This window comes from Anguilla rostrata, chromosome 4, assembly GCF_018555375.3.
Source record: "Anguilla rostrata isolate EN2019 chromosome 4, ASM1855537v3, whole genome shotgun sequence".
NCBI classification, from domain to species: Eukaryota; Metazoa; Chordata; class Actinopteri; order Anguilliformes; family Anguillidae; genus Anguilla; species Anguilla rostrata.
This window is the reverse complement of record NC_057936.1, coordinates 50,651,960-50,671,266: the sequence shown is the minus strand read 5'-3', so window position 1 is coordinate 50,671,266 and position 19,307 is coordinate 50,651,960. Positions and strand designations below refer to the sequence as shown.

Below are 19,307 nucleotides of genomic sequence, written 5' to 3'. Positions count from 1 at the left end.
CGGTCCTGTAGCCGGTGTTGTTGAGGTACACGGCGAAGGAGCGGGGCTCGTGCTGCGCCTGCCAGGAGGGCGACGAGCAGTTCTCGTTGTTGGTGTACGTGTTGTGGTTGTGCACGTACTTCCCCGTCAGCATGGAGGAGCGCGACGGGCAGCACATGGGCGTGGTCACGAAGGCGTTGGTGAACGTCGTCCCGCCGTCCTCCATTATTTTGCGGGTCTTGTTCATCACCTGCAGGGAGCCTGCGGGGAAAGAGGGACACGCGGCGGTGAGACTATAGCTCTCTGAAACCCCCCCGCCGCCGCGCACTGCAGCTCCGCTCCCAGAGCACGGCGACGCACCGCATTTTTAATCCCAGGGTGCGTGTTTACAGGCTTTGAAGCGACGAGAACCTCAGACAGATTCCGTTCGCTCTGATTACGGGCTGCATGCGTTCGCAGTTTGAGTAAATCTGAAGATTTCGCTGGAAAGCTGTAATTTACAGCGAGATAAAAGAGGCCTCCGTGCTTAGTCAAATTTATCTGTGAATGCTAACTGCACTCCCCCCTTCACCCCCCCCAAAAGGGATCCGACATCATGAAACCTAGGCAAGGACGGTACCTTGTTTCTTTAAAACCCAAAGGCACTTCAATGATTGCGACAAACAATTCACAGAGAATGTTTCTAACAGGGTGGGACCACACAGAGCCATTCAAAATTCTTTCAGCTAGGCCTTTATGTACACTAATTAATCCAATTTGGACCCTCCTTCCGTGACTGTAGCCTTTCAACCTGATAACATAGCATGAAGAAAAAAAAAAAAAAAGCCCAGCTAAAAAAAAAGTACAAACCTACACAGACCTAGTCTTCGACACCAGGATTTCATGGGTATGCAATTGAAAATTATACAATGAATCACCCAGCCGCACATAGTTTTGATAGGAAGCCACAGCCAATCATAATGTATCTCGCTGTGACATCAGCGTGTCACACCGGCAGAAGACAGATTCCTCTGAAAAACACTGCGGCTGCTTGCTGTGGCTGCTGGCTGCAGCTATGTGACTAAGGCTCTGAGCATGCCTGATATCTGAGGGATGCAGTTTCCATTTGAGGAGATCAACACGCAAATGACCGGCAAGCTTTGAATACGACAGAGCAGAGTCAGAGGCCTGACGTTAAACGCTGTGCGTTCAAAAGGAGGAATTTGTCAGTGTTGACGCAAAGGCTCTCCTTACATGTGCTTTGGTGACGGTGAATGTAACTGGAAAGAGCTGGCACTGACCAACTGCCTAGTGATGAGATTTAAACAAACAATGAAAATAAAGGAAAATTAGCACATTAAAAACTACGAAACCCAGAAAATGATTTTCATTTGATCTTAAATGTGCAAATTTATTATTGGTTTAAATGATAACTAAAGTTCTCTCTCTTTCAGTAACTAGCGCTCCTCCGTGTGCTGTATGATGCAAGCATAGTTCCTTGCTCTTCGCAGGGCGCTCTGAGGTAAAGGACAGAGAAAAGGAGGCTCGCGCTCCCTCACCCAGCTCCACGTCCTGGTCGTCGGTCATGATGAGGATGATGTTGGGTCGAATGTTCCTCCGGTCCCTCTGGACCCGGCCCCGCAGGCTCTGGCCCCTGGTGGTGAAGGCGGTGCCGCCCGGCGGGTCCACCAGGACCAGCACCAGGGCCAGCAGGAGCCAGGCCAGTGGGGCTGGCTTCATCATGGCTGAGACGGAGGGCGGGGGGACACCGGGGAGATCGCGGGTCACGGAACCAGAGCTGTCACTCGCAAGCCTAGAGGGAACACGGAAACACAAAATCAAAGCGTTAAGACACAGGCGCTTTGTGTTCTCAAAGTGTGTGTGTGTGTGTGTGTGTGTATGTGTGTGTGTGCCTATGTGTAAGTCTGTGTGTGTGAGTTTGAGAATGAGCATGTGAGTATATGTGTGAGTGAGACTGCATATGCATGTGTGAGAGAGGGTGAGTGAAAGAGGGAGAGAGTGTGTGGAAGAGAGAGTGTATGCATTTGTGCATTTAGGAGAAAGAGTCTGGCTGTGTCTGTGTTTGAGGAGGTGCAAAGAGACAAAGAGCAAACGTGAGAGTGAGATCCTACTTGGAAAGACAGACAGCAGGATCAAATGCTCTCCTGTCCATGTTTTATATGGTGGAGAATGTCGGAAAGACCGAAGAGATCATAATAGAGCAGGTCTGCGGGCTTGCTTTGTGAGCGTACCGAAATAAACGTCTTGTTCCTGTTGAAACTTTTTCACCACACACTCACCCTTGACATCATCTACATCTGTTGTATAAAGCAAACTGAATGTCTGCCCTAAATATAGCAACCTGCAGAGTAACCAAAAGACCAAACCTACGCATGCAAGCCATTTAACCCTTTCTGTCATGAATAAATCTTCTTGGATGTCTAATACAGTATCTATGATCTATAAAACAATATCTACATAAACTTATAAACCTAAATTACTTTTACAACATAAAATAAATTACAAAACAACTGAAATGTAAATAGTTGTAAGAATCAGAACATGAACACTTAACTGTCCACAATGAATACATCTAATCACACTTATTAAAGAAAAGACGGCACTAGATCTAACTGCTGTTACGTCTCACCTGAGAGGGATCTATCAGCCTCATGCTTAATCCAGAGCCCTTCTCCATCTGTGTGAGCGAGCAGGCAGGCTCAAACACTCTGACTGCCAGGCAGATCAGAATACAGCGCGCTCACTTCCTGTCAGATCACACCCCAGTCTGGCAGCTCTCTGCACATTCTCTTCAACTCTGTCTATGAGGAGCGGAGATAATTCAAGCCCCCGCCCCCTCCCCCCTCCAGCCTCCTCCCTGCCAGGCTCCGGCTCTGGGCCAATCACAACCTGTGTCTGCACGTCAGTCAAAGGCCCGCGAGCTCATGACCCCTGGTGGAAACACGGCGGGGCGTAAGGAGCCACCGGGGTCGCGGAGTGAAGGGCGGGCGTTCCGGCGCATTAACCCCATGCTGCACTCGCCAATCACGGATTCATCGCTTCATCCACGCCCGCCACCTACGAGGGCAAACCCAGCTCCCCGCCTGGGGCAAAATACCTGGCTTCTCCTTTCCATCATTCACAACAGACGTGCACATGAGTGGCGGATGACCTTATGGGAACTGCCGTTCTCGGCGATGTCACTCTGTAATGAGTGTCCATGGAGGGCCTACATGGGAATACTCATGGTAATGTTGTGGACTTAATGAGCTCCATCCAAACAGGGAGCCCATCGAACCTCGCACCACCCCCCACCAAACCCTCCCCTGCGCATTGACTTGACCTCCCATTGTGCTCACTCTGAGTGGGCCCATCCCACCAAAACCCGAGCACACAGACCTACTGCAAAGAAAAAAAAGTTAATGAAGGCTGAACATTTCCCCTTAATGCTGGGAACCCAAAGGCCAGATTAGACAACTCTCAGAACTGAGTTTACCCCCAAAATGTCTGGGTCTAAGGAGTAGCTTGTGAGAGCAGATTAGAGTTGGGATTTCCTCATTTGACCAGGACCAACATCCTTCTGCAATCGAGAAGCAACCCTCTCTGGTCGACCACCACAAAAACCTTAAGTGCTTATTGGATATGAGCTTGGAATGGCACAGTGCAAAACAAAATGTTGCTTTTTTGTCAGTTAATACTTAGCATGGAATATATGAAAATGAAAATTTTCACAGCTGTGGAAGAATAAACAAACAGATAACTTCAGTAAAGTCACGTGCAAAATTATATCTTCAATCCCCGCCCCCACTGAGATGGTGCTGATGATAATGGGTTTTCAGATGGAGGTTGGAGTGCTTTTTTGGACGGGTAATGCTTTGGACAGGCGGGGCTGGGCCAGCCGGTGCAGTCATCCCGACAGCGCAGTACAAACACTGGCGCTGTTTGGACAAACCCCTACCCTCCACCCCGACCCGCAGACCCCTACCGCCCAACCCCCACCCCCTGCACCCACCAGCTCCTCTTAAAGAACACGCGTTCCCCCCACGCTCCTACAGCAAGTACAAAATCCTCACATTTCACAGTAAAAGACCAATCGGCAAAAAAAAAAGAGCTGTCTGATGTTAGCCTGCAGCCACGATGCTCAACTTTGGGAGATTTATTGAACCTTGGCAAAGGTCCATCGACGTGAATTTTTAAAGTGAAGAATTAAGATGGGAATACAATGCGTTATTGTCTGATCTATCCCCTTCCTGTTATATTTTACCCCTTCCCCTAAGAAGGCATGGAGTCCTAATAATGTTAGCCTGCACAGAAGAGCTCCAGGCTCTGAAGTGGTTGGAGCATGAATGCAATGAAGGAAACCAGGCTGTAAGACAAAACAATTAAGCGACCTTTGGCTCAACTTAAACAAAAACTATGCAGACGTGTCAGCTTTGAAGACAATGCATCACACATTTATTCAATTCAAAGCTTCACTTTTTGTACAATTTACCACAAATGCCATCTGTTTCATTTTTCAGTTTTTTTTTTTAATATGCAATTTCAGTTTTCCATCCACCATGAAAACCAAACTGCAAATCAAGGAATGCAAAGTGATGGCTTCCACTGCCATATAGTGTAGGACACCTATGACAGTCAGACCACGGTCTGTGACAAAAAGATTCCAAGCCCTGACACCGCCCTTCAAGGCCAGTTGCCCTTGCATACTGTGGTTTCCATAAGCAATAGGAAACATGTTGAACAATGCTTTCACACAGGCTAAGTGCGATGTTTGCTTGAGACAAGAATGTTATGTTTTCACAGGAGACAGCCAGACAGCGCTAACTGCACCATCCCGTTCAACAACAGAAAATATTCTGCCAGGGAAAGGCTTCAGCGAAATACTCAGGTCTACGCTCACGCCTGAAACAAACGCACGGCGTGCGCGACAGCAACTGACAATCTCTCCTTTGTTTTCATACAAACAAACGGGGGGAAACAAAAGGAAATTTTCCGCAAAAATCAGACCTGAAAGAGCTGCTGGAACCGTTGTACATGCCTCGGGCTACGAGGGACGCACTGCGAAGCCTGTAATGAATATGACAGTCAGGAATTCTATGGACCATGGTGTCCTGGAGTACGGAGGCAAAGAGAAAGAGAAAACAGAGACACTCCAACCCAAACCACACGGCGCAGTTCACATCCAGTCCCCATTTCTCATGACCCTTTCGCTGAAAAACTAAAGCAATATCGCTAAACCTCGACTGCCACGTATCACTGCTTTATAATACGGACCCATGTTTAATCAATGGGGGAATGAGATACTTCTTATGTACTCTGGCCTACAATCCAATTAGCAGGTTAAAATGAATGAGTGTGAAGTCTGAAAACAATGGTTATCTACAGGTTAACAGCAGCGCCGCAACCTCCCCTGAAATTGCACTTGAAAGATTTTCCACTGTCAAAGTCTAAACTGAGATTTAATGTAACATGGCAACAAAATGCTATAATTTTAGACACTTGCTGTTTCTGGCACTAACAGCATTGTGCAGTGCCTGACCGTACGGTCAAAGTTATGACAGAGATTTACGATACTGGCAGAATTTTTTTGAAGCGTTTCGTATAACACAATTCTACCCAAAATCATCTCCCTTAATGACAAGCTCTTGTTGGATTGCACTGCGGACAATCTGAGATAGAGCCCACAAATTATAAAACGAAGGATTCTAAATCCATGCTATTTGATATCATGACCTGAAACTTGGAAATGGCGAAAATGATATATTCTACCATTTTCTAATTAAGTATCAATTCCAGTTACTCAATTTTTAAAAAGGTAGCAACATTTCCAGTTTGAACTAGATGGTCATCCATATGTTTCCGAATAACTCAATTAAAGCCCACAGACCACGCGGTTTTTTATCCTCAGAGCAATAGAAGGATTAGGGCAAACGAGCCTATAAAGCAGCCTTCACTGTATTAATTATAGTCCTCCGGACGAACGAGAGAAATTACATTGAGAATGGACTGAGAAGAAAGGTCTCGGAGGTTCAAAGGAGTAAAACAAAAGGCCATTATGAGGTCCATCGTTAATTACGCAGCGGCCAAAATGTGCTCCGAAAAAAAGTGCAATTTTCAGATTAATGGTCCTCAAGACAAGGGACCTTTACAACAAGTCAAAGAGTTCTTAAGATTTACTTTCATGAGAATGATCTTTTTTTTCTCCCCCCCCCAGTCACAGTGCAAAAAAACAAAAACTGCACTATCCAACAGAGGAATGCAGTCTAAAACCTTACAGTGTAGCTTTCTCATGTGCCGTACCAGAAAACACCATGGTGGTATATGGCTCTGTAACAGCTGAGCACAGCAATGGACCAGCAAAAGCTTCTAATGCTTCTAATGCTAAAAGCTATGTGTCCAGGCATATACTGTGAATGCACTCTCTGAGCATGCAGTAGGGTGCTCTGAGCAGCATGCCACTCAGATGAGACGTGCTTTGAGATGCATGAAAGGGGCTACATGAAAAAACAATCCCTTTTATTATTCAGCGCAAGGTCTCTGACCTGGTTTCAAACGCAAACCAGGTCAAAGACATTTCAAAGGCCTGCATTTGTCATTATATTTCTCAGGCCTCGTTTTAACTTGTTATCATGAACCAAAAGCTGCAGTAAGAGAGAGCAGCAGAAATGCATCACTTAAAAAAATTCTGGAAACAGATATGAAATTTAATTAACGACCACCAGACATTTCTAAATGCTCCTTTTTGCCTCAGCCGCATTCTCATAAATAGCTTGCGGGAAAAGAAAATGCACAGACTTTTCAGAAAAACAGCACGCATGGCAGACAAAAAGGGATATCGACAGCGATATCCAGACTTGACTGCAGAGGTGAAAAGGGTCTTGGGAGATATATGCCAGTTGTCGGCAGGCCACTTTTGCCCAACACCTTCCTGATCAATGGCTGCAGCGCTCTGTAAAGATGAATCCTGGCTTGCGGGGGGGCATTCTGAACCAAAGGAATTCGGGCTCATCTCGATGGTTTTAGCTGTCTGTTTCATGCCAGAGAGAGAGTGAGAGAGAGAGTGTGCAAAGCACTGCAGTGGCTTGAGGCCATGCTTCAGCTGTGGGGGCCAGGAGACTGATCCACAGCCCATAATGAGCTCTACTCAAGAAGAGGTCTATCAGTCACACTCTCTCTCCCACATCCTACGCACGACTTCATTACCATGCTGAGCGATTCAGTTACAGCACAGATACTCACCAAATGCGCACTGACCAAATGAAGTTTTACAGACATGCACGCACGCAGGCTCACACGCACACTCAAACATACGCATCCATATGCATGCGCACATACACACCCACCCACACACACACTCACATACGCATATACGCCTGCACACACATAAATAACATGGTGGAGAGGGTAATGGCAATCAAACTTCAAGCTTCCTTTTACAAAAAATCCAGCAACAGGAGTCATATTTGATGACATTTGCCTTCTGCTGTGCCAGGTGGAATTAAAGTGAATCCATATCACACGGAATACACTGACCATATATCACAGACCATGTTAAACGAATGGAGAGCACCGATCCTGTTCTCCTCTTATCTCTGATATTCCTGTGGTTTTCCTGTTATTCAATGAGACGCAGAACGCAGATGATTATGCACTGAGGGAGAAAATGTTTAGCTCACTGAAGTGGTTTCACTGCACTCTCTCTGCTCCAGGCTATTCAACTTAATCACTGTGGAAATAAATCCAATTGGGTCCTCGGCCAAAAGCATCTTTTCCCTGGAAAACACTCATTGCTCCTTTCAGTAAATAATACAGATTATATTAACCAGAAACTAACTGTGGACCATATCATGTACTCAACATCTAATTTGGACTGTATACTGTTGAAATGTTAGTAGATACAGTAAGTGATTTCTACCAATGTACCGTGTGCATCTGCTAGTGTGAATTTCAGCCAAATAGTGTTGATGCCTCAAATGTAAATGCTTAATTATTGCTGAAATCTTCGGCATTCAGCAGGCATTCATTAAGAAATGACAAACTTTCATGTCATCCTTTCATATTTTCTGTTTGGTTTGGTTAGAGTGATAGAGTCTTATGTCAGATTTCAACCAAAGAGACACAAAATTCAAGACGCAACAACTACAACGTGTTAACACAACGTCCACAAAGAATTAAACATTTAAAAGGGTTCAGTAACCCCCTCTGATGTTTGGCTTCCGTGTCTGGCTCTAGAGGGAACGTGGCATTTACAACAGAACATCCTCCAAGAGTCCATCCGCTTGTACAGCTGGGAAAACCTTCAAGCGCAGTTAAAATCAAGACAGCATACAAGACCTCTTTATTCCCCAGTATAACAGGCATCCAGGTCATGTGGAGACAGCGGGATCAATGTCTCCAAAGTCATATTGCACCGGTTTAGTTACTGTACTAAATTGTGTACCAAAGGCCTTTGATTACTGATAAATTATTTAGGCTGGCTGTTGAACCACGGTACTGTAATTCCAGGAAATCAGAGAACTATTAGCCTGATTACAGCAAGTCGCAGGGTTATAAATGCATATTTTAAATGTATTCATGTTATTCAGGAAACCGTACTCATCCAGGAAACTGGCCCATCACTCACCATGCGCACATGGCTCCCTCCTGTTACTCTGCCCCTTTAAGGGAATAAAACCTCTGTGTTCCAGAACACCTAGTCAGATGGAAGCCATAGCAAACCACAATAATTACATTTCAAAAGTAACGAAAGGCTAAAGAAAAGGCTCATTTGTATTTCCCTCCAAAGCTGGAAGTATTTAACAGGATGGGGGGAGCTGGGGGGGGCTGGGTTTTTTTTTTTTTGGGGGGGGGGGGGGTGATGACAAGGGGTGAGTGTTTAATTACAGCAAACTATTTTAATACATTCATTTCTGTAATTTAAGAAGAATGGCAATGGCTTTGGTGCAGAGACTATGTGAACCGCCATTGAATGAATCCCAACCCCTGAGAAAGGAAAGGGTACCTTTGTAGTCCCGAAACTGCCAGAGCGTGGCCATTAATTATGAATGCATGTAAAATATATCATTAAATTAATCCTGCTCAGGAGACTTCAAAGTTGTATCGGGGATGCCACCAGGTGGTCTGATGGGAAAGCCAGGGAGGTTCTGAGGAGGCTAAGAGGGAAATGATTAAAACATTTGAGGGGAGACTGTGGACGCGCGGGACCCTCCGTCCCGCACACTCTGCTCAAGTTTCCCCCGCAGGGAGTCACACAGTAGCCAAGGTACTGAGAGAGTGCGGGCAAAAGACAAGCAGAGAGGAGAGAGAGGAGAGGGCGAAACACAGAGAGAGGGAGAGGAAAACAGAGAGGAAAAGAAAGGAGAAAGGGAGGAGAAGGTGACAGGGAGTTGGAGAAAGAGAGGAGAGGGCGAGAGACAGGGAGAGTGAGAGAGAAACAAGAGGGAGAGAAACGGGGAGAAGGAGAGAGGGAGGAGATGGTGAGCGAGGTGGGGAAGGGGGGAGGATGAGTAGGAAACAGAGATTTAGGCCCTCTCTCAGATGGACACACTGCACCAACCATAAACAGGAAAGGCTCAGGCACAGCCTGATTCTAAAGGCCAGCAGGCCCAACGTTCAGCAGCAAGTGTTCGCAGCAGACCTGCGCCGTGAAGTCCAACCAACAGTCACGTCGTTCGGACCGAGTCGGAAGTCGCGCCAAAATAAAAGCTTTGATACGCTGTGCCGATGACACATTCATTTCCCTCCCCGGACAGCTTTGGAAGATCTCAGCGTTGTTATTAACTGGGTTATTTATACCGTTGGAGAGACTTCACTGTAGCTACCTTTTGAAGTTTAATAATTTGAGTTTAATAGTAGCGAGGGGCCAAAGTTTTATGGCACGAGGAGGAGAATCCGCGCCATTGTGTAGCACGCGAAACACTGGGCCTGTCGGTTTGTAACGGAACGGAGCGACAGAGCCAGCCTGCAGCAAGACGCACAGATAGAGACTGGGGGTTGGGGGGAGGGAGGAGGGGTGGGGGGCTTTCATAAATCTCACCTCCCCCTCGGCTTCACAGAAGGGGGGGGGGGGGACACTTTTCATAATCCCGAAAGCGCAAGTGTCCTGCAGGGCTGTTAATAACACAGGGCTTTACTATTCAGCCCTGGTCAGACTTTCTTTACACGTTTTTTCTCTGTTTTCACCGCATCATCGTGGCGGCCAAACAGAAGGCCCGCTTTGTTCTCTCGGCCAATTAATCCTAATCAATGTCAGGCAGCGCTGAAATATGGCCCAACTGTAGCTATCAATTGTCCTCAGGTTACCTGCCTCTTTTGCGGGGTCAGTTCCCTTCAGCAGAGCCTCTGACCGTCCCGTGCCATTTTGGCCAGATAGGGGGTCTTCCTGAATGTGCCGTTTTAAAAGCTCTCTGAAAGGTGCCAGATTGTGGCAGACAATACGGTCAATGAGGGAAGCAGATAAACAAATACAAAAGAAGGGAGAAGGTGAGAACGAAATGACTGGGTGCCATTTTCAAATATCTGCAATTTGGTCCTCACAACTTATGACAAACAGCATAAGACTGGCAACAGTAAAGTACTTTTAGGCCGATGGAAAAGAAAAACATGAACAACTAATATCAGCACCAGCAATGGTTTTCTTATTACTGCAATAAAAGTGCCGTTTATTTGCCTCATTTAAGCAGTGTCGAATTACTGAATTTTTTTACTGTCTTATGTCAAGACAGAACTCTGATTTACTTTTTGAAATTTTAAATGTCATTTTCATTATACACGTTTGTCAATGGCATCTGACATGGTCAAATGCAAAGGCACGACCATGGCCAACCCAGCGTTCCCGTGTTCATGGACGCACGCGCGTTCGCCCGTTTCACCACAAGCGAAATACTTCCACTGATATGCTATTACGGTGCCGCAGAAAATATTCAAATTGCTTCAGTGAGTTTCCACTGAGGTGATTGTTCGGAATAAATAAATCGCCCTCGCGTTTCCAGGGTTTCCAGTAACCCGGTCGCACACGAGGGAAAAAAAAAACAAAAAAAACACAGGGCCAAGCAAATTTCTGTTAGCGCTCGGCGTTTGAGCCACTTTAGCGATCTCTTTATTCTCCTCAGGCAGCCAGCTGAGGAGTGTGGCACGGCGGCGACTCTTAAGACATAAATCCCGTTTTATGTCCGCGAGCTCTCTCCGAGAGAGAGAGGACGCGCCGCCAGGCTTAGCTAGCCTCCGCGGTGAGCCGGCCGCCATCGCCGCGGGAACGGGAGAGCTTTCCCCCTTCTTTGAACCTGGGCTACTCATTGACGCCGGCGAGCGAGAAGGGTCTGCCGAAACGGTTTAAAGATTTAATGACCCGTACAGACTCTGAAAATGATTAATGCGCGGCTCTCGGATAGCTGCTCGTCCGCTAGGTTCGCTCGAAAGGGGGGGGTGGGGGGCACGGGTTTGGACACGACAGCAATTTGTAAGCAAACGCAGGTTGAATGTGATGCGCAGCGGCGCTACATCGAATTAGTTCTGACTCGGAGCCCTAAACGACGTGACAATAGGTCCAGCTCGACGCCACGTTAATGTCTAACAGCGTGTCAGCTCCAAATTTTGAAGCGCGAAGCTAATGATTCCTTGGCGATGCAGTGACGTAAAACTGGGTGTTTTCATTATTTCCACTCATCATAACAAGATAAATTTAATAATTTAACGTAATTCACATAGTACCATAATACTCTTTTTTTTGACGGATAACACTTTGTGACATCGATATATATGAAGGTGTCGCAATACACAAGTGCATAAAAACCTAAGATGGGACAAACAGCCAGGTCTTACGTAAACAGCTGAAATTGGGTGTCCATGTTGACCGGACTGTAGTAAGCAGCTGCACTGGGGCTGCAGTAATGAAGAGGGCCTAACTGGATTGAGCCCTGACCCGAAATGTAAATAACAGCTGGATTTACTGTAGAGCAAAACCACAGCCAGTGCTGGAACATCTGGGCTGACTGTCAGGACCGGGTTTGAGGCTTTTTAAAAAATTTATTTCCTCCTAGTGCACTTCCAAAGTACAAAGCCATTTTTACACAGACATAACAAATTAGGCTGCAGGACGGAAAATGAAACGCAATATTCCTGTTTTCTATGCTTTTTCAGAAGATATTCCAAATAAGCCATTTAAAAACACTGCCTACACGGGATTGTCAAGGTCATGATTTACGGCATGAATTCTGACACTGATCTCCCAATTCTATCCCCCTGGACGTGCCATGGATGGAAATGGGTAAGAAAAAAAAGATTAAATATGTTAAAATTAAAGTCTAAGTTTCTCTAAAAGAGAGAAAAATCTACATTTTTTTTTTGGACTAACACTAGTTTAAACAAAGACAGTTGGAAAGAGACAGATCAAATGTTCCTGGGTAACATTCCAGCATTTATGTACCAAAACAACACTGGCTTCTAGCCATTTTCCCTATGTAATTATCATGAGCGCGATAACTGCACACTGTGCACATGAGCATATAGACACAGTGAAATGATTTCAGGGAAACAGCGAGGGCCCAGCGAACACCAAGACTGCAGACCGGAATTTAAAAAACCCAGTGTGTCCCCAAATAATTTTGGAGCAAAATTCCAGAGCGAAGCCGAGTAGTTAATGGCTCTGTCACCAACTGTTTGCGAGGGTATTTCTGGCAGGGTTTGAAACAATACCCTTGCAGAATGTGGAACGTGTGCAGACATATTCCTGGGAAACCGTAGACGAGACGCAGCTCACAGGAAAAAGTCACTGGTGACCCTGCCCGTCATAAACAAGCTCTTCCGTTACTGAGACGCTTAACGCACGGCACCGCTCGTAAAACACGTTGCCGGTTGGCGTTCGGCGCTCTGCGTCGCAGTCGCTGTCTGCATCGTGGCGTAACCTGTAATTTGTGCTCACAGACGCTCTCGTTCGCGCCGCCTCTGGCAGCACCTGTGTGGCTTTCCGAGGCGTGGTATGGCATGATTTGTAATTCAATTCACTTCATCGTCCATGGTGACGGTAAGTCATCGCCTGCTTAAATTAGCGGTATTTAAAGGTTACGCCTCCTTGCGAGAGATATGGATTTTTTTATGTGCAAAACCTTCAAAGCCCTGCCGATAAACAGTTCGCATTCCCGACGCATGCACAAACAAGGACAGATCAACCGCTCGCGCCCCAAAGACAAAAGCAATCTCCCAGCGCGCACAAAGTGAGAGCGCAAGGACTTAATTTAACCTGATGTAGCAATAACAGCTGAAATCACATAAGACGATAATTCCATAGGATTTAGGACAACACAATGAGCTGGGAAAGACAGCACAGCATCGGAGCGGAGACCGATTGTTGTTTTCACCCGGCAAAGTGCAGTTCATGGCTCACAAGTGACCCATTCATAAATCTATTGCAGGAGCCATTGAAGAAACACGCTTAAAGGGCCCCTCGGAGAATGCAGCCAGCACTCGTTCTTCAGATTCGCCCCCTGACAAGTGACGGAGCCATGAAACCGCGGTTTACATGCGGCTCGCACGCCGATCCGACCGGGGGGGGGGGGGGAGAGACACACCGCCCATTTTGGGAATTACACAACTTCCCACAATCTCATGTACCTTAAGGTCTTGACCACAAACATTAAGTTCACTGACATTGACTTGAAACTTCCCACTGTAAACCACAGCAGAGGTCAGCAGCAAAGCTGCGCTGCAGTCTACGAGAGCAGCGACTCGAGCCTGCTAAGGGTCAGCTGCCCGCCAGCCCAACACCATTGTCTGTTGAATGTTTTTTTTTTTTCTGTGCCTATTGGAGGTGGAAAAGGGAGGGTTGCTGGCTTTTATTAAGCGGGCTGTCGGGTGAGCTGCGTGCGTGCCTGTTCCCTGGATTCTTCTCCATTATCTCCATTATGTTGGGGTGGGGGGGCGGCGGATGAAAGCGTTGGCCCCCCAGCGGCTCGGAGTTTTAACCAAATCCGCCTCAGATGCATTCTGACGGGAGTTTAATTGTACGTGATACAGGCGGACCTTTCTCTTTCACATCTAAAACAGATTGCTTCTCCCCGGGAGGCGGATTATTGCACAAGAGAGTTGACAAGGCAGGGACAGTGTGGCTGTGGGCAGGGGGGACCGGGTACGAGGGGGGGGGGGGTGGGAGGGACCGGAGGGGGGCACGGCACGACGGTAGGCAGGCCTCTGACCCCCATTCAGCGACCACAACAAGGCGGCCTCCGCGCTCCCCGCCCAGGAGCGGCCTCCCCTTTTCAGTTCAGAGAGGCCGACCTCTCCCCGCCTCACCCCTCTCTGATCCCTCGGCTCCCAAACCCCGCCCATTGCTGCGTGTCACGGTGGGAGGAGCCACAGATGCATTTCTATTTCAGAGCACTTGGTTTTTTTTTTCAGCAATGACAGATGTTCCCCTCACTCAAAAAAAAGTTTTTTTTTTGAGCAACTAGAAGCACACGGAATACGTGTACCATTTTTACTCATACTGCCCATTACACTAAAAATGAAAGCAGCAAGAGCGCATGAGATAACAGGAACATATTGTTCTGAGCTTAGTTTAAAGTGGTCCCAAAAGTAGCGAAGATCTGGATCACTGAAGCTGAGGTGTTTAGCCATGATTTAAGCAGGGGTGATACTCCAGAGCTTGCAAAGGAAATTCCCAGGAAGAATGAACTTAGTCTCAGCTGATGGGATTAAAGAGCAATTTCACAAGGTCTTGATCTCATGTTTGTCCATGATGACCTCAGATGCACTAGTGTGTGACTGGACAAACACTGGGGGTTCCACGGTGAGCTCCCAAAAATACAAAAATCAATCTGTGAAGGATATATTTAGTGCCTTATATATATTACCTTATAAATTCCAAGCATTCATTTTCCTTGGCACCAGGTTTACAACATATGAAATAAATATCAAAATTAACAACTCTATTAGAAATCCAAACTTAATCCATCAGTAATGGAGTTCAGTTTAACCAAATTTCAAACATTTTAAAATAACTTTAACATGGTCAAAGGGCAGAATTTCACAGCAAGTGGCAATAAAGCTAGTCATACAACACAGTCCCCAGAATGAATACTGTGAACTATTACAGCCTTAGCCATAATCTAAGGACAAACTACTCTCAACTAGAGAGAAAGAGAGAATGCATACGTAATGCTCAAATAAACAGTTATTCCCCAGAACAGATAACTATCAGTCGAAGCACACTGAATGAACATAACAAATGAGGTTTGAAGGTTACCAAAACAAATTTCAGAAAAGTCAATAATCCTTTGCGCTTTCCTACAACACACATCAATGTTCTTGCCTCTCCAGCTCATTGCCAGATGTCTGACACTTATGAAAGTGATTTGTTTGACACAATTGAGCAAACACACTGGTTTTAAAGCATAGCGGTGTTTTTATTTTCATAAACAACCATGAATCATACCTCTCTCAAGTGCCTCTGTTTCTCAGTTCCATAAGCAAAAAGGTGCTTTTGATTTTAGCTCATAAATGAATGCAAATGTCAGAGAAAACCCATGCATTCTAAACCTTCCATGTGGACAGTGTTTACAAGAAAATAGAAAATCTATACAACATGTGTATTTATGTGCATAAAGGCTATGAAATCATTCCCGACAGTTTTGCACGCTCACTCACATACCCACATGCACATGAGACAAAAACAACTGCTGACACATTTGATGTAAATTGAACACATGTTGTTCAGGTGCCTTACTCGAGGCATATTAGTGGCAGTTCCACAGTTCAACAGTTCCTTTCTCTCGTTCTATTGATGAGCTATATTTTGACTTCCTTTTTGATGAGGTGCTCTCAGTAGCAGGACCTTCAAACTGACCGCTATGTGCACTGTGTATTCTCGCAGTACAGCGAGTCTCAAGTTAAAATCTAATGATGAAAAACAGCTACTGGACTAATATTTGCTTTGGCAAAGGCTGCCTGGAATTGCAACTTATTTGTGGCAGCTGCTGCCATTGTTTACACACAGTGATGCAAAATGGACCAGAACGCACCTGGCTGTGGTAGTTGCAAAAAGCTCCTTATGTCAGCGTGTGCTGGTGTGTACAGACTCCGGGAACGTGCGTGCAAAGATGTGAAGCCCCTCTTAGGTCTTGCACTAATTGAGTCTCATGCAACCAATACTTGCAACTAATTTAGGCTTCGAACAGGACCACAATATAAGCTTGCCATTCAGGAAAAAGTAGGTCATGAATGATGCTCTTTTGGAATTTGGGAGCAGTAACTAGGCTGAGGAGGAACTTAAAAAAAGGAGCCTAAAAGCTTGTCAAAAAATGTATGAAGATTACATTAAATTTACAAAAATATTAAAAACGAATTTCCTCAATTCTGTTTTCCCTTCATTTTCAAGCAACAACTTGAGAAGTGCCAAATTAAAAAACAAAGGGTCACATGAAGAGAAAAAGTAAGAAGCTCGCTGTGACAAACATTGTGGGCTGCTGAGTGGTGTGGGAGAGCCAGGAGCCCTCCAGCACATGTGCTCCCCAAAAATACAGGGAAGAAAATATTACCAGACAAAAGCTGCAACCTGACATCAGGAGATGTCCAACAGCCAAGACCATAGGCATTCTATAAATGCATTTCTGTAATAAAAGCAAAATATGTCAGGGAAACATGATGTAGAAATGGATTTGTTTATGCACCAAATATATAACACATGCCCAATGCACATAACCTGTTACTATCGATCACAAGGGCAAGCCTTGCAATTCATATGGTGTCTGCCTTTTAAATTGCCAAACTTCTCCCTTTCAAATGTAAAGGATCATTAGCACCTATTCTGTCCCATCTGGAATACAATGCTATTTCTACAGTGCTGATGAAGCCATTTTCACATTATGTGATAAACTACAAAAATGTGCTTTCATCAGAATAGTACTTCACAATTGATTACCATCAATGAAAACTATGCAGATAGCACGAGCCACAAAACATTGTCCATATCATGTAGTGAAATCACGTCCTTCCCTATCTTGCGTATTAATCAGTCTCATGAAGTGTGCTAAATTCAGTTAGAAATGAGTAGCTGCTTAAGACACAGCAGATTAACAGATTTTGAACACAATTCACACAATTCCTGTGTCTACTTTGCAAGCACCTCACAGAGTATACATTGCCTCAAGCTGCATATTAATAATACACATCATATTGCCACTCCAATGCCAAAGTCTCACTGCTCACTTCAGTGAGTTAAATAGTTGAACTGAAGCATAAATTCTGACTTCCCCAAGGGTACATTGCAACTTTGACAGTTTATCCGGAAGATGTTCTTCAACAGTACACTTGGAGACACTTTCAGCCAAAAGTGCTATCCCACAAATAAAAAAAGATTTATTTACATTACTGAAATGTGAATGTCTGAACACTTCACTGAATCCTATTAATTTCCCTGTAAATAAATACACACATAATTATCCTACACTACAAACTACTTAAGATAGAAGACAGTTGATCGCATTAAACACCAGCAATGTTGATGACTTCTGAGAGCAGGCACATGGCAAATGTTTACACTACATCAGAAAAACATGTAATGCATATTTCTCCTACACGCAGTAAAAGAGTCACCTCTGACAATGCAAAACAAACTTTCAACTGCTTGGGTTCAAACAAAACCACTGAGAGTCTTTTGGTGCGAAGAACTCTGCATTCAGCTTTGGTTTGGGTTGATTGTCCGACAAAATGACAAACATTTCTAGCAAGTAGTTGCATGTGTGGAGGAGAGCACCCCATTTGTGGAATGTGCACACACTAATCCCCCAATGTCTCAACAATTTAAAAACTTAAATAAATTCAATCACCGAGAAACTAATAAAGTTACAGAAGTAAGCCTGTGTGCCTTCAAAGTTTGTGTCATGCGCAAATACTATCTAATCTCAAACACAATTCCATCACTGATTGGGTGAGCTTTGATATTGCAAGCAGTGTGGATTTTATCTCTGTTGCACATTCTGTTAGCTTGTGACTGTGGATGCTTGCAAAGGCGGCCACTATAACACTATGAAAACCTTAGCAATGAGAAAAAGAGAAATAGGGATAAAATATTTACAATACCTGAAAGCAGTGAGGGAACTCTCCTAGTAGAAGAAAATGAGTCCTCTTGGTTTCCACAGCTCTGCCTCTCATATAGGTTGTGTCTTGAGGACCACACAGCTCCTGGAAGACAACCTTCCTTCTCTAATCCTTTCTCCAATGTGATGACACACACTAACCCCAACCATCTGTTGAAACACGTCCTCAAGCACTCAGCGCAGTGGTGTGTCAAGACTAACTACCCAATCCAATCACAGAGGCGGCTGGGTGGCTCTTCTGTAGCAAGAGGCAGGGACAAGGACACAGGGAAACACTAGCAGACGTTTGAAAACTCCGGGCATGGTAACCTGAGAATCACAGAAAGGGAGAGGGAGGGAAAGAGGGAGAGAGAGAGAGAGAGAGAGAGAGAGAGAGATGGGGGAGGGAGAGAGACAGAGGAGGGATAGATACAGCGGGAGGAAGAGAGGGTAAAAGAAAGCGAGAGAGACAGAGAGATAGAGAGCAAAATAATTTCTAAAAAAGAAGAAAGGGAGGAGGTGCTAGGGGAGAGTGTAGAGGGAGTGGATTATGCCTGCTGACCAGCTACGCTGCTCCTCACATCTCCCAAAGATCCCACAAGCACAGGGGGACCCTCGCTGGGAGACACACACAAGCCAAACAGCAGCCTCACGCTTCCATTCGTGCCGTGTGTGTGTGTGCGTGTGCGTGTGTGTGCGCGCGCCGGGGGTGGGGGGTGGAGGTATGGGGGGGGGTACTCCATACCTCTCGCCCTGCTGAAAGAGTAACAATTCAGCAAAGTATGTGGCGAAGCCATTTGAATGAATCTCCCTAAAAACAAAGCGCTGGCTCCACAAGCAAGCTGCCGTTTGCACTGAACTGTCACGTCTGCAGCTGGGTCAGCACGAGCAGCAGCGTTCACATCTCCCTGTGATAAATCTCCACACTGCCTCTGCAGCATTCCTTCCTTCAAAAAAACCCCATTGCCTTAAGTAATAAAGCGGCAGCAGGGAAAAACTGGTTTGGGTTACCGGGAAAACCAACAGGAGTGAGAGACTGCAGGCACTTCCAATGCAGAGTTTCATGCACAAATAGATTTCCTGGAGGGAAGGTGATGTTAAATTGTGTATACCGCAGTAGTCCGTGTGTGCTGGGGAATTCCCCCCAAAAACACTTGGAAAACTGGACAAAGTTTCAGTCCGGGCAGTAGGTTTTATACTGTCCACACTTTTTTGAGTCATTTTAAGAGAAAATAAATATTCTACACTATGAACAAACACTTGAGAAATGAAAAACATGCT

At 45.5% G+C, this 19,307-nt stretch overlaps 1 protein-coding gene across 9 annotated transcripts in view; it reads right to left on the bottom strand.

The window, feature by feature from the left end:
* sulf1 (sulfatase 1) overlaps positions 1-19,307 on the bottom strand; it is a 104,269-nt gene that overhangs the window by 26,230 nt on the left and 58,732 nt on the right. For 7 of the 9 annotated variants that reach the window (XM_064333037.1, XM_064333036.1, XM_064333039.1 and 4 more), the window contains 2 exons: positions 1,518-1,771; positions 1-240 (listed from right to left, as the gene is read on the bottom strand). In XM_064333037.1, coding sequence (XP_064189107.1) covers positions 1-240; positions 1,518-1,771 — 494 coding nt within the window. Of the gene's footprint in view, positions 241-1,517; positions 1,772-2,608; positions 2,745-18,030; positions 18,560-19,307 lie in introns of those variants that run through there. The other 2 variants (XM_064333042.1, XM_064333044.1) reach the window with 2 other exon arrangements.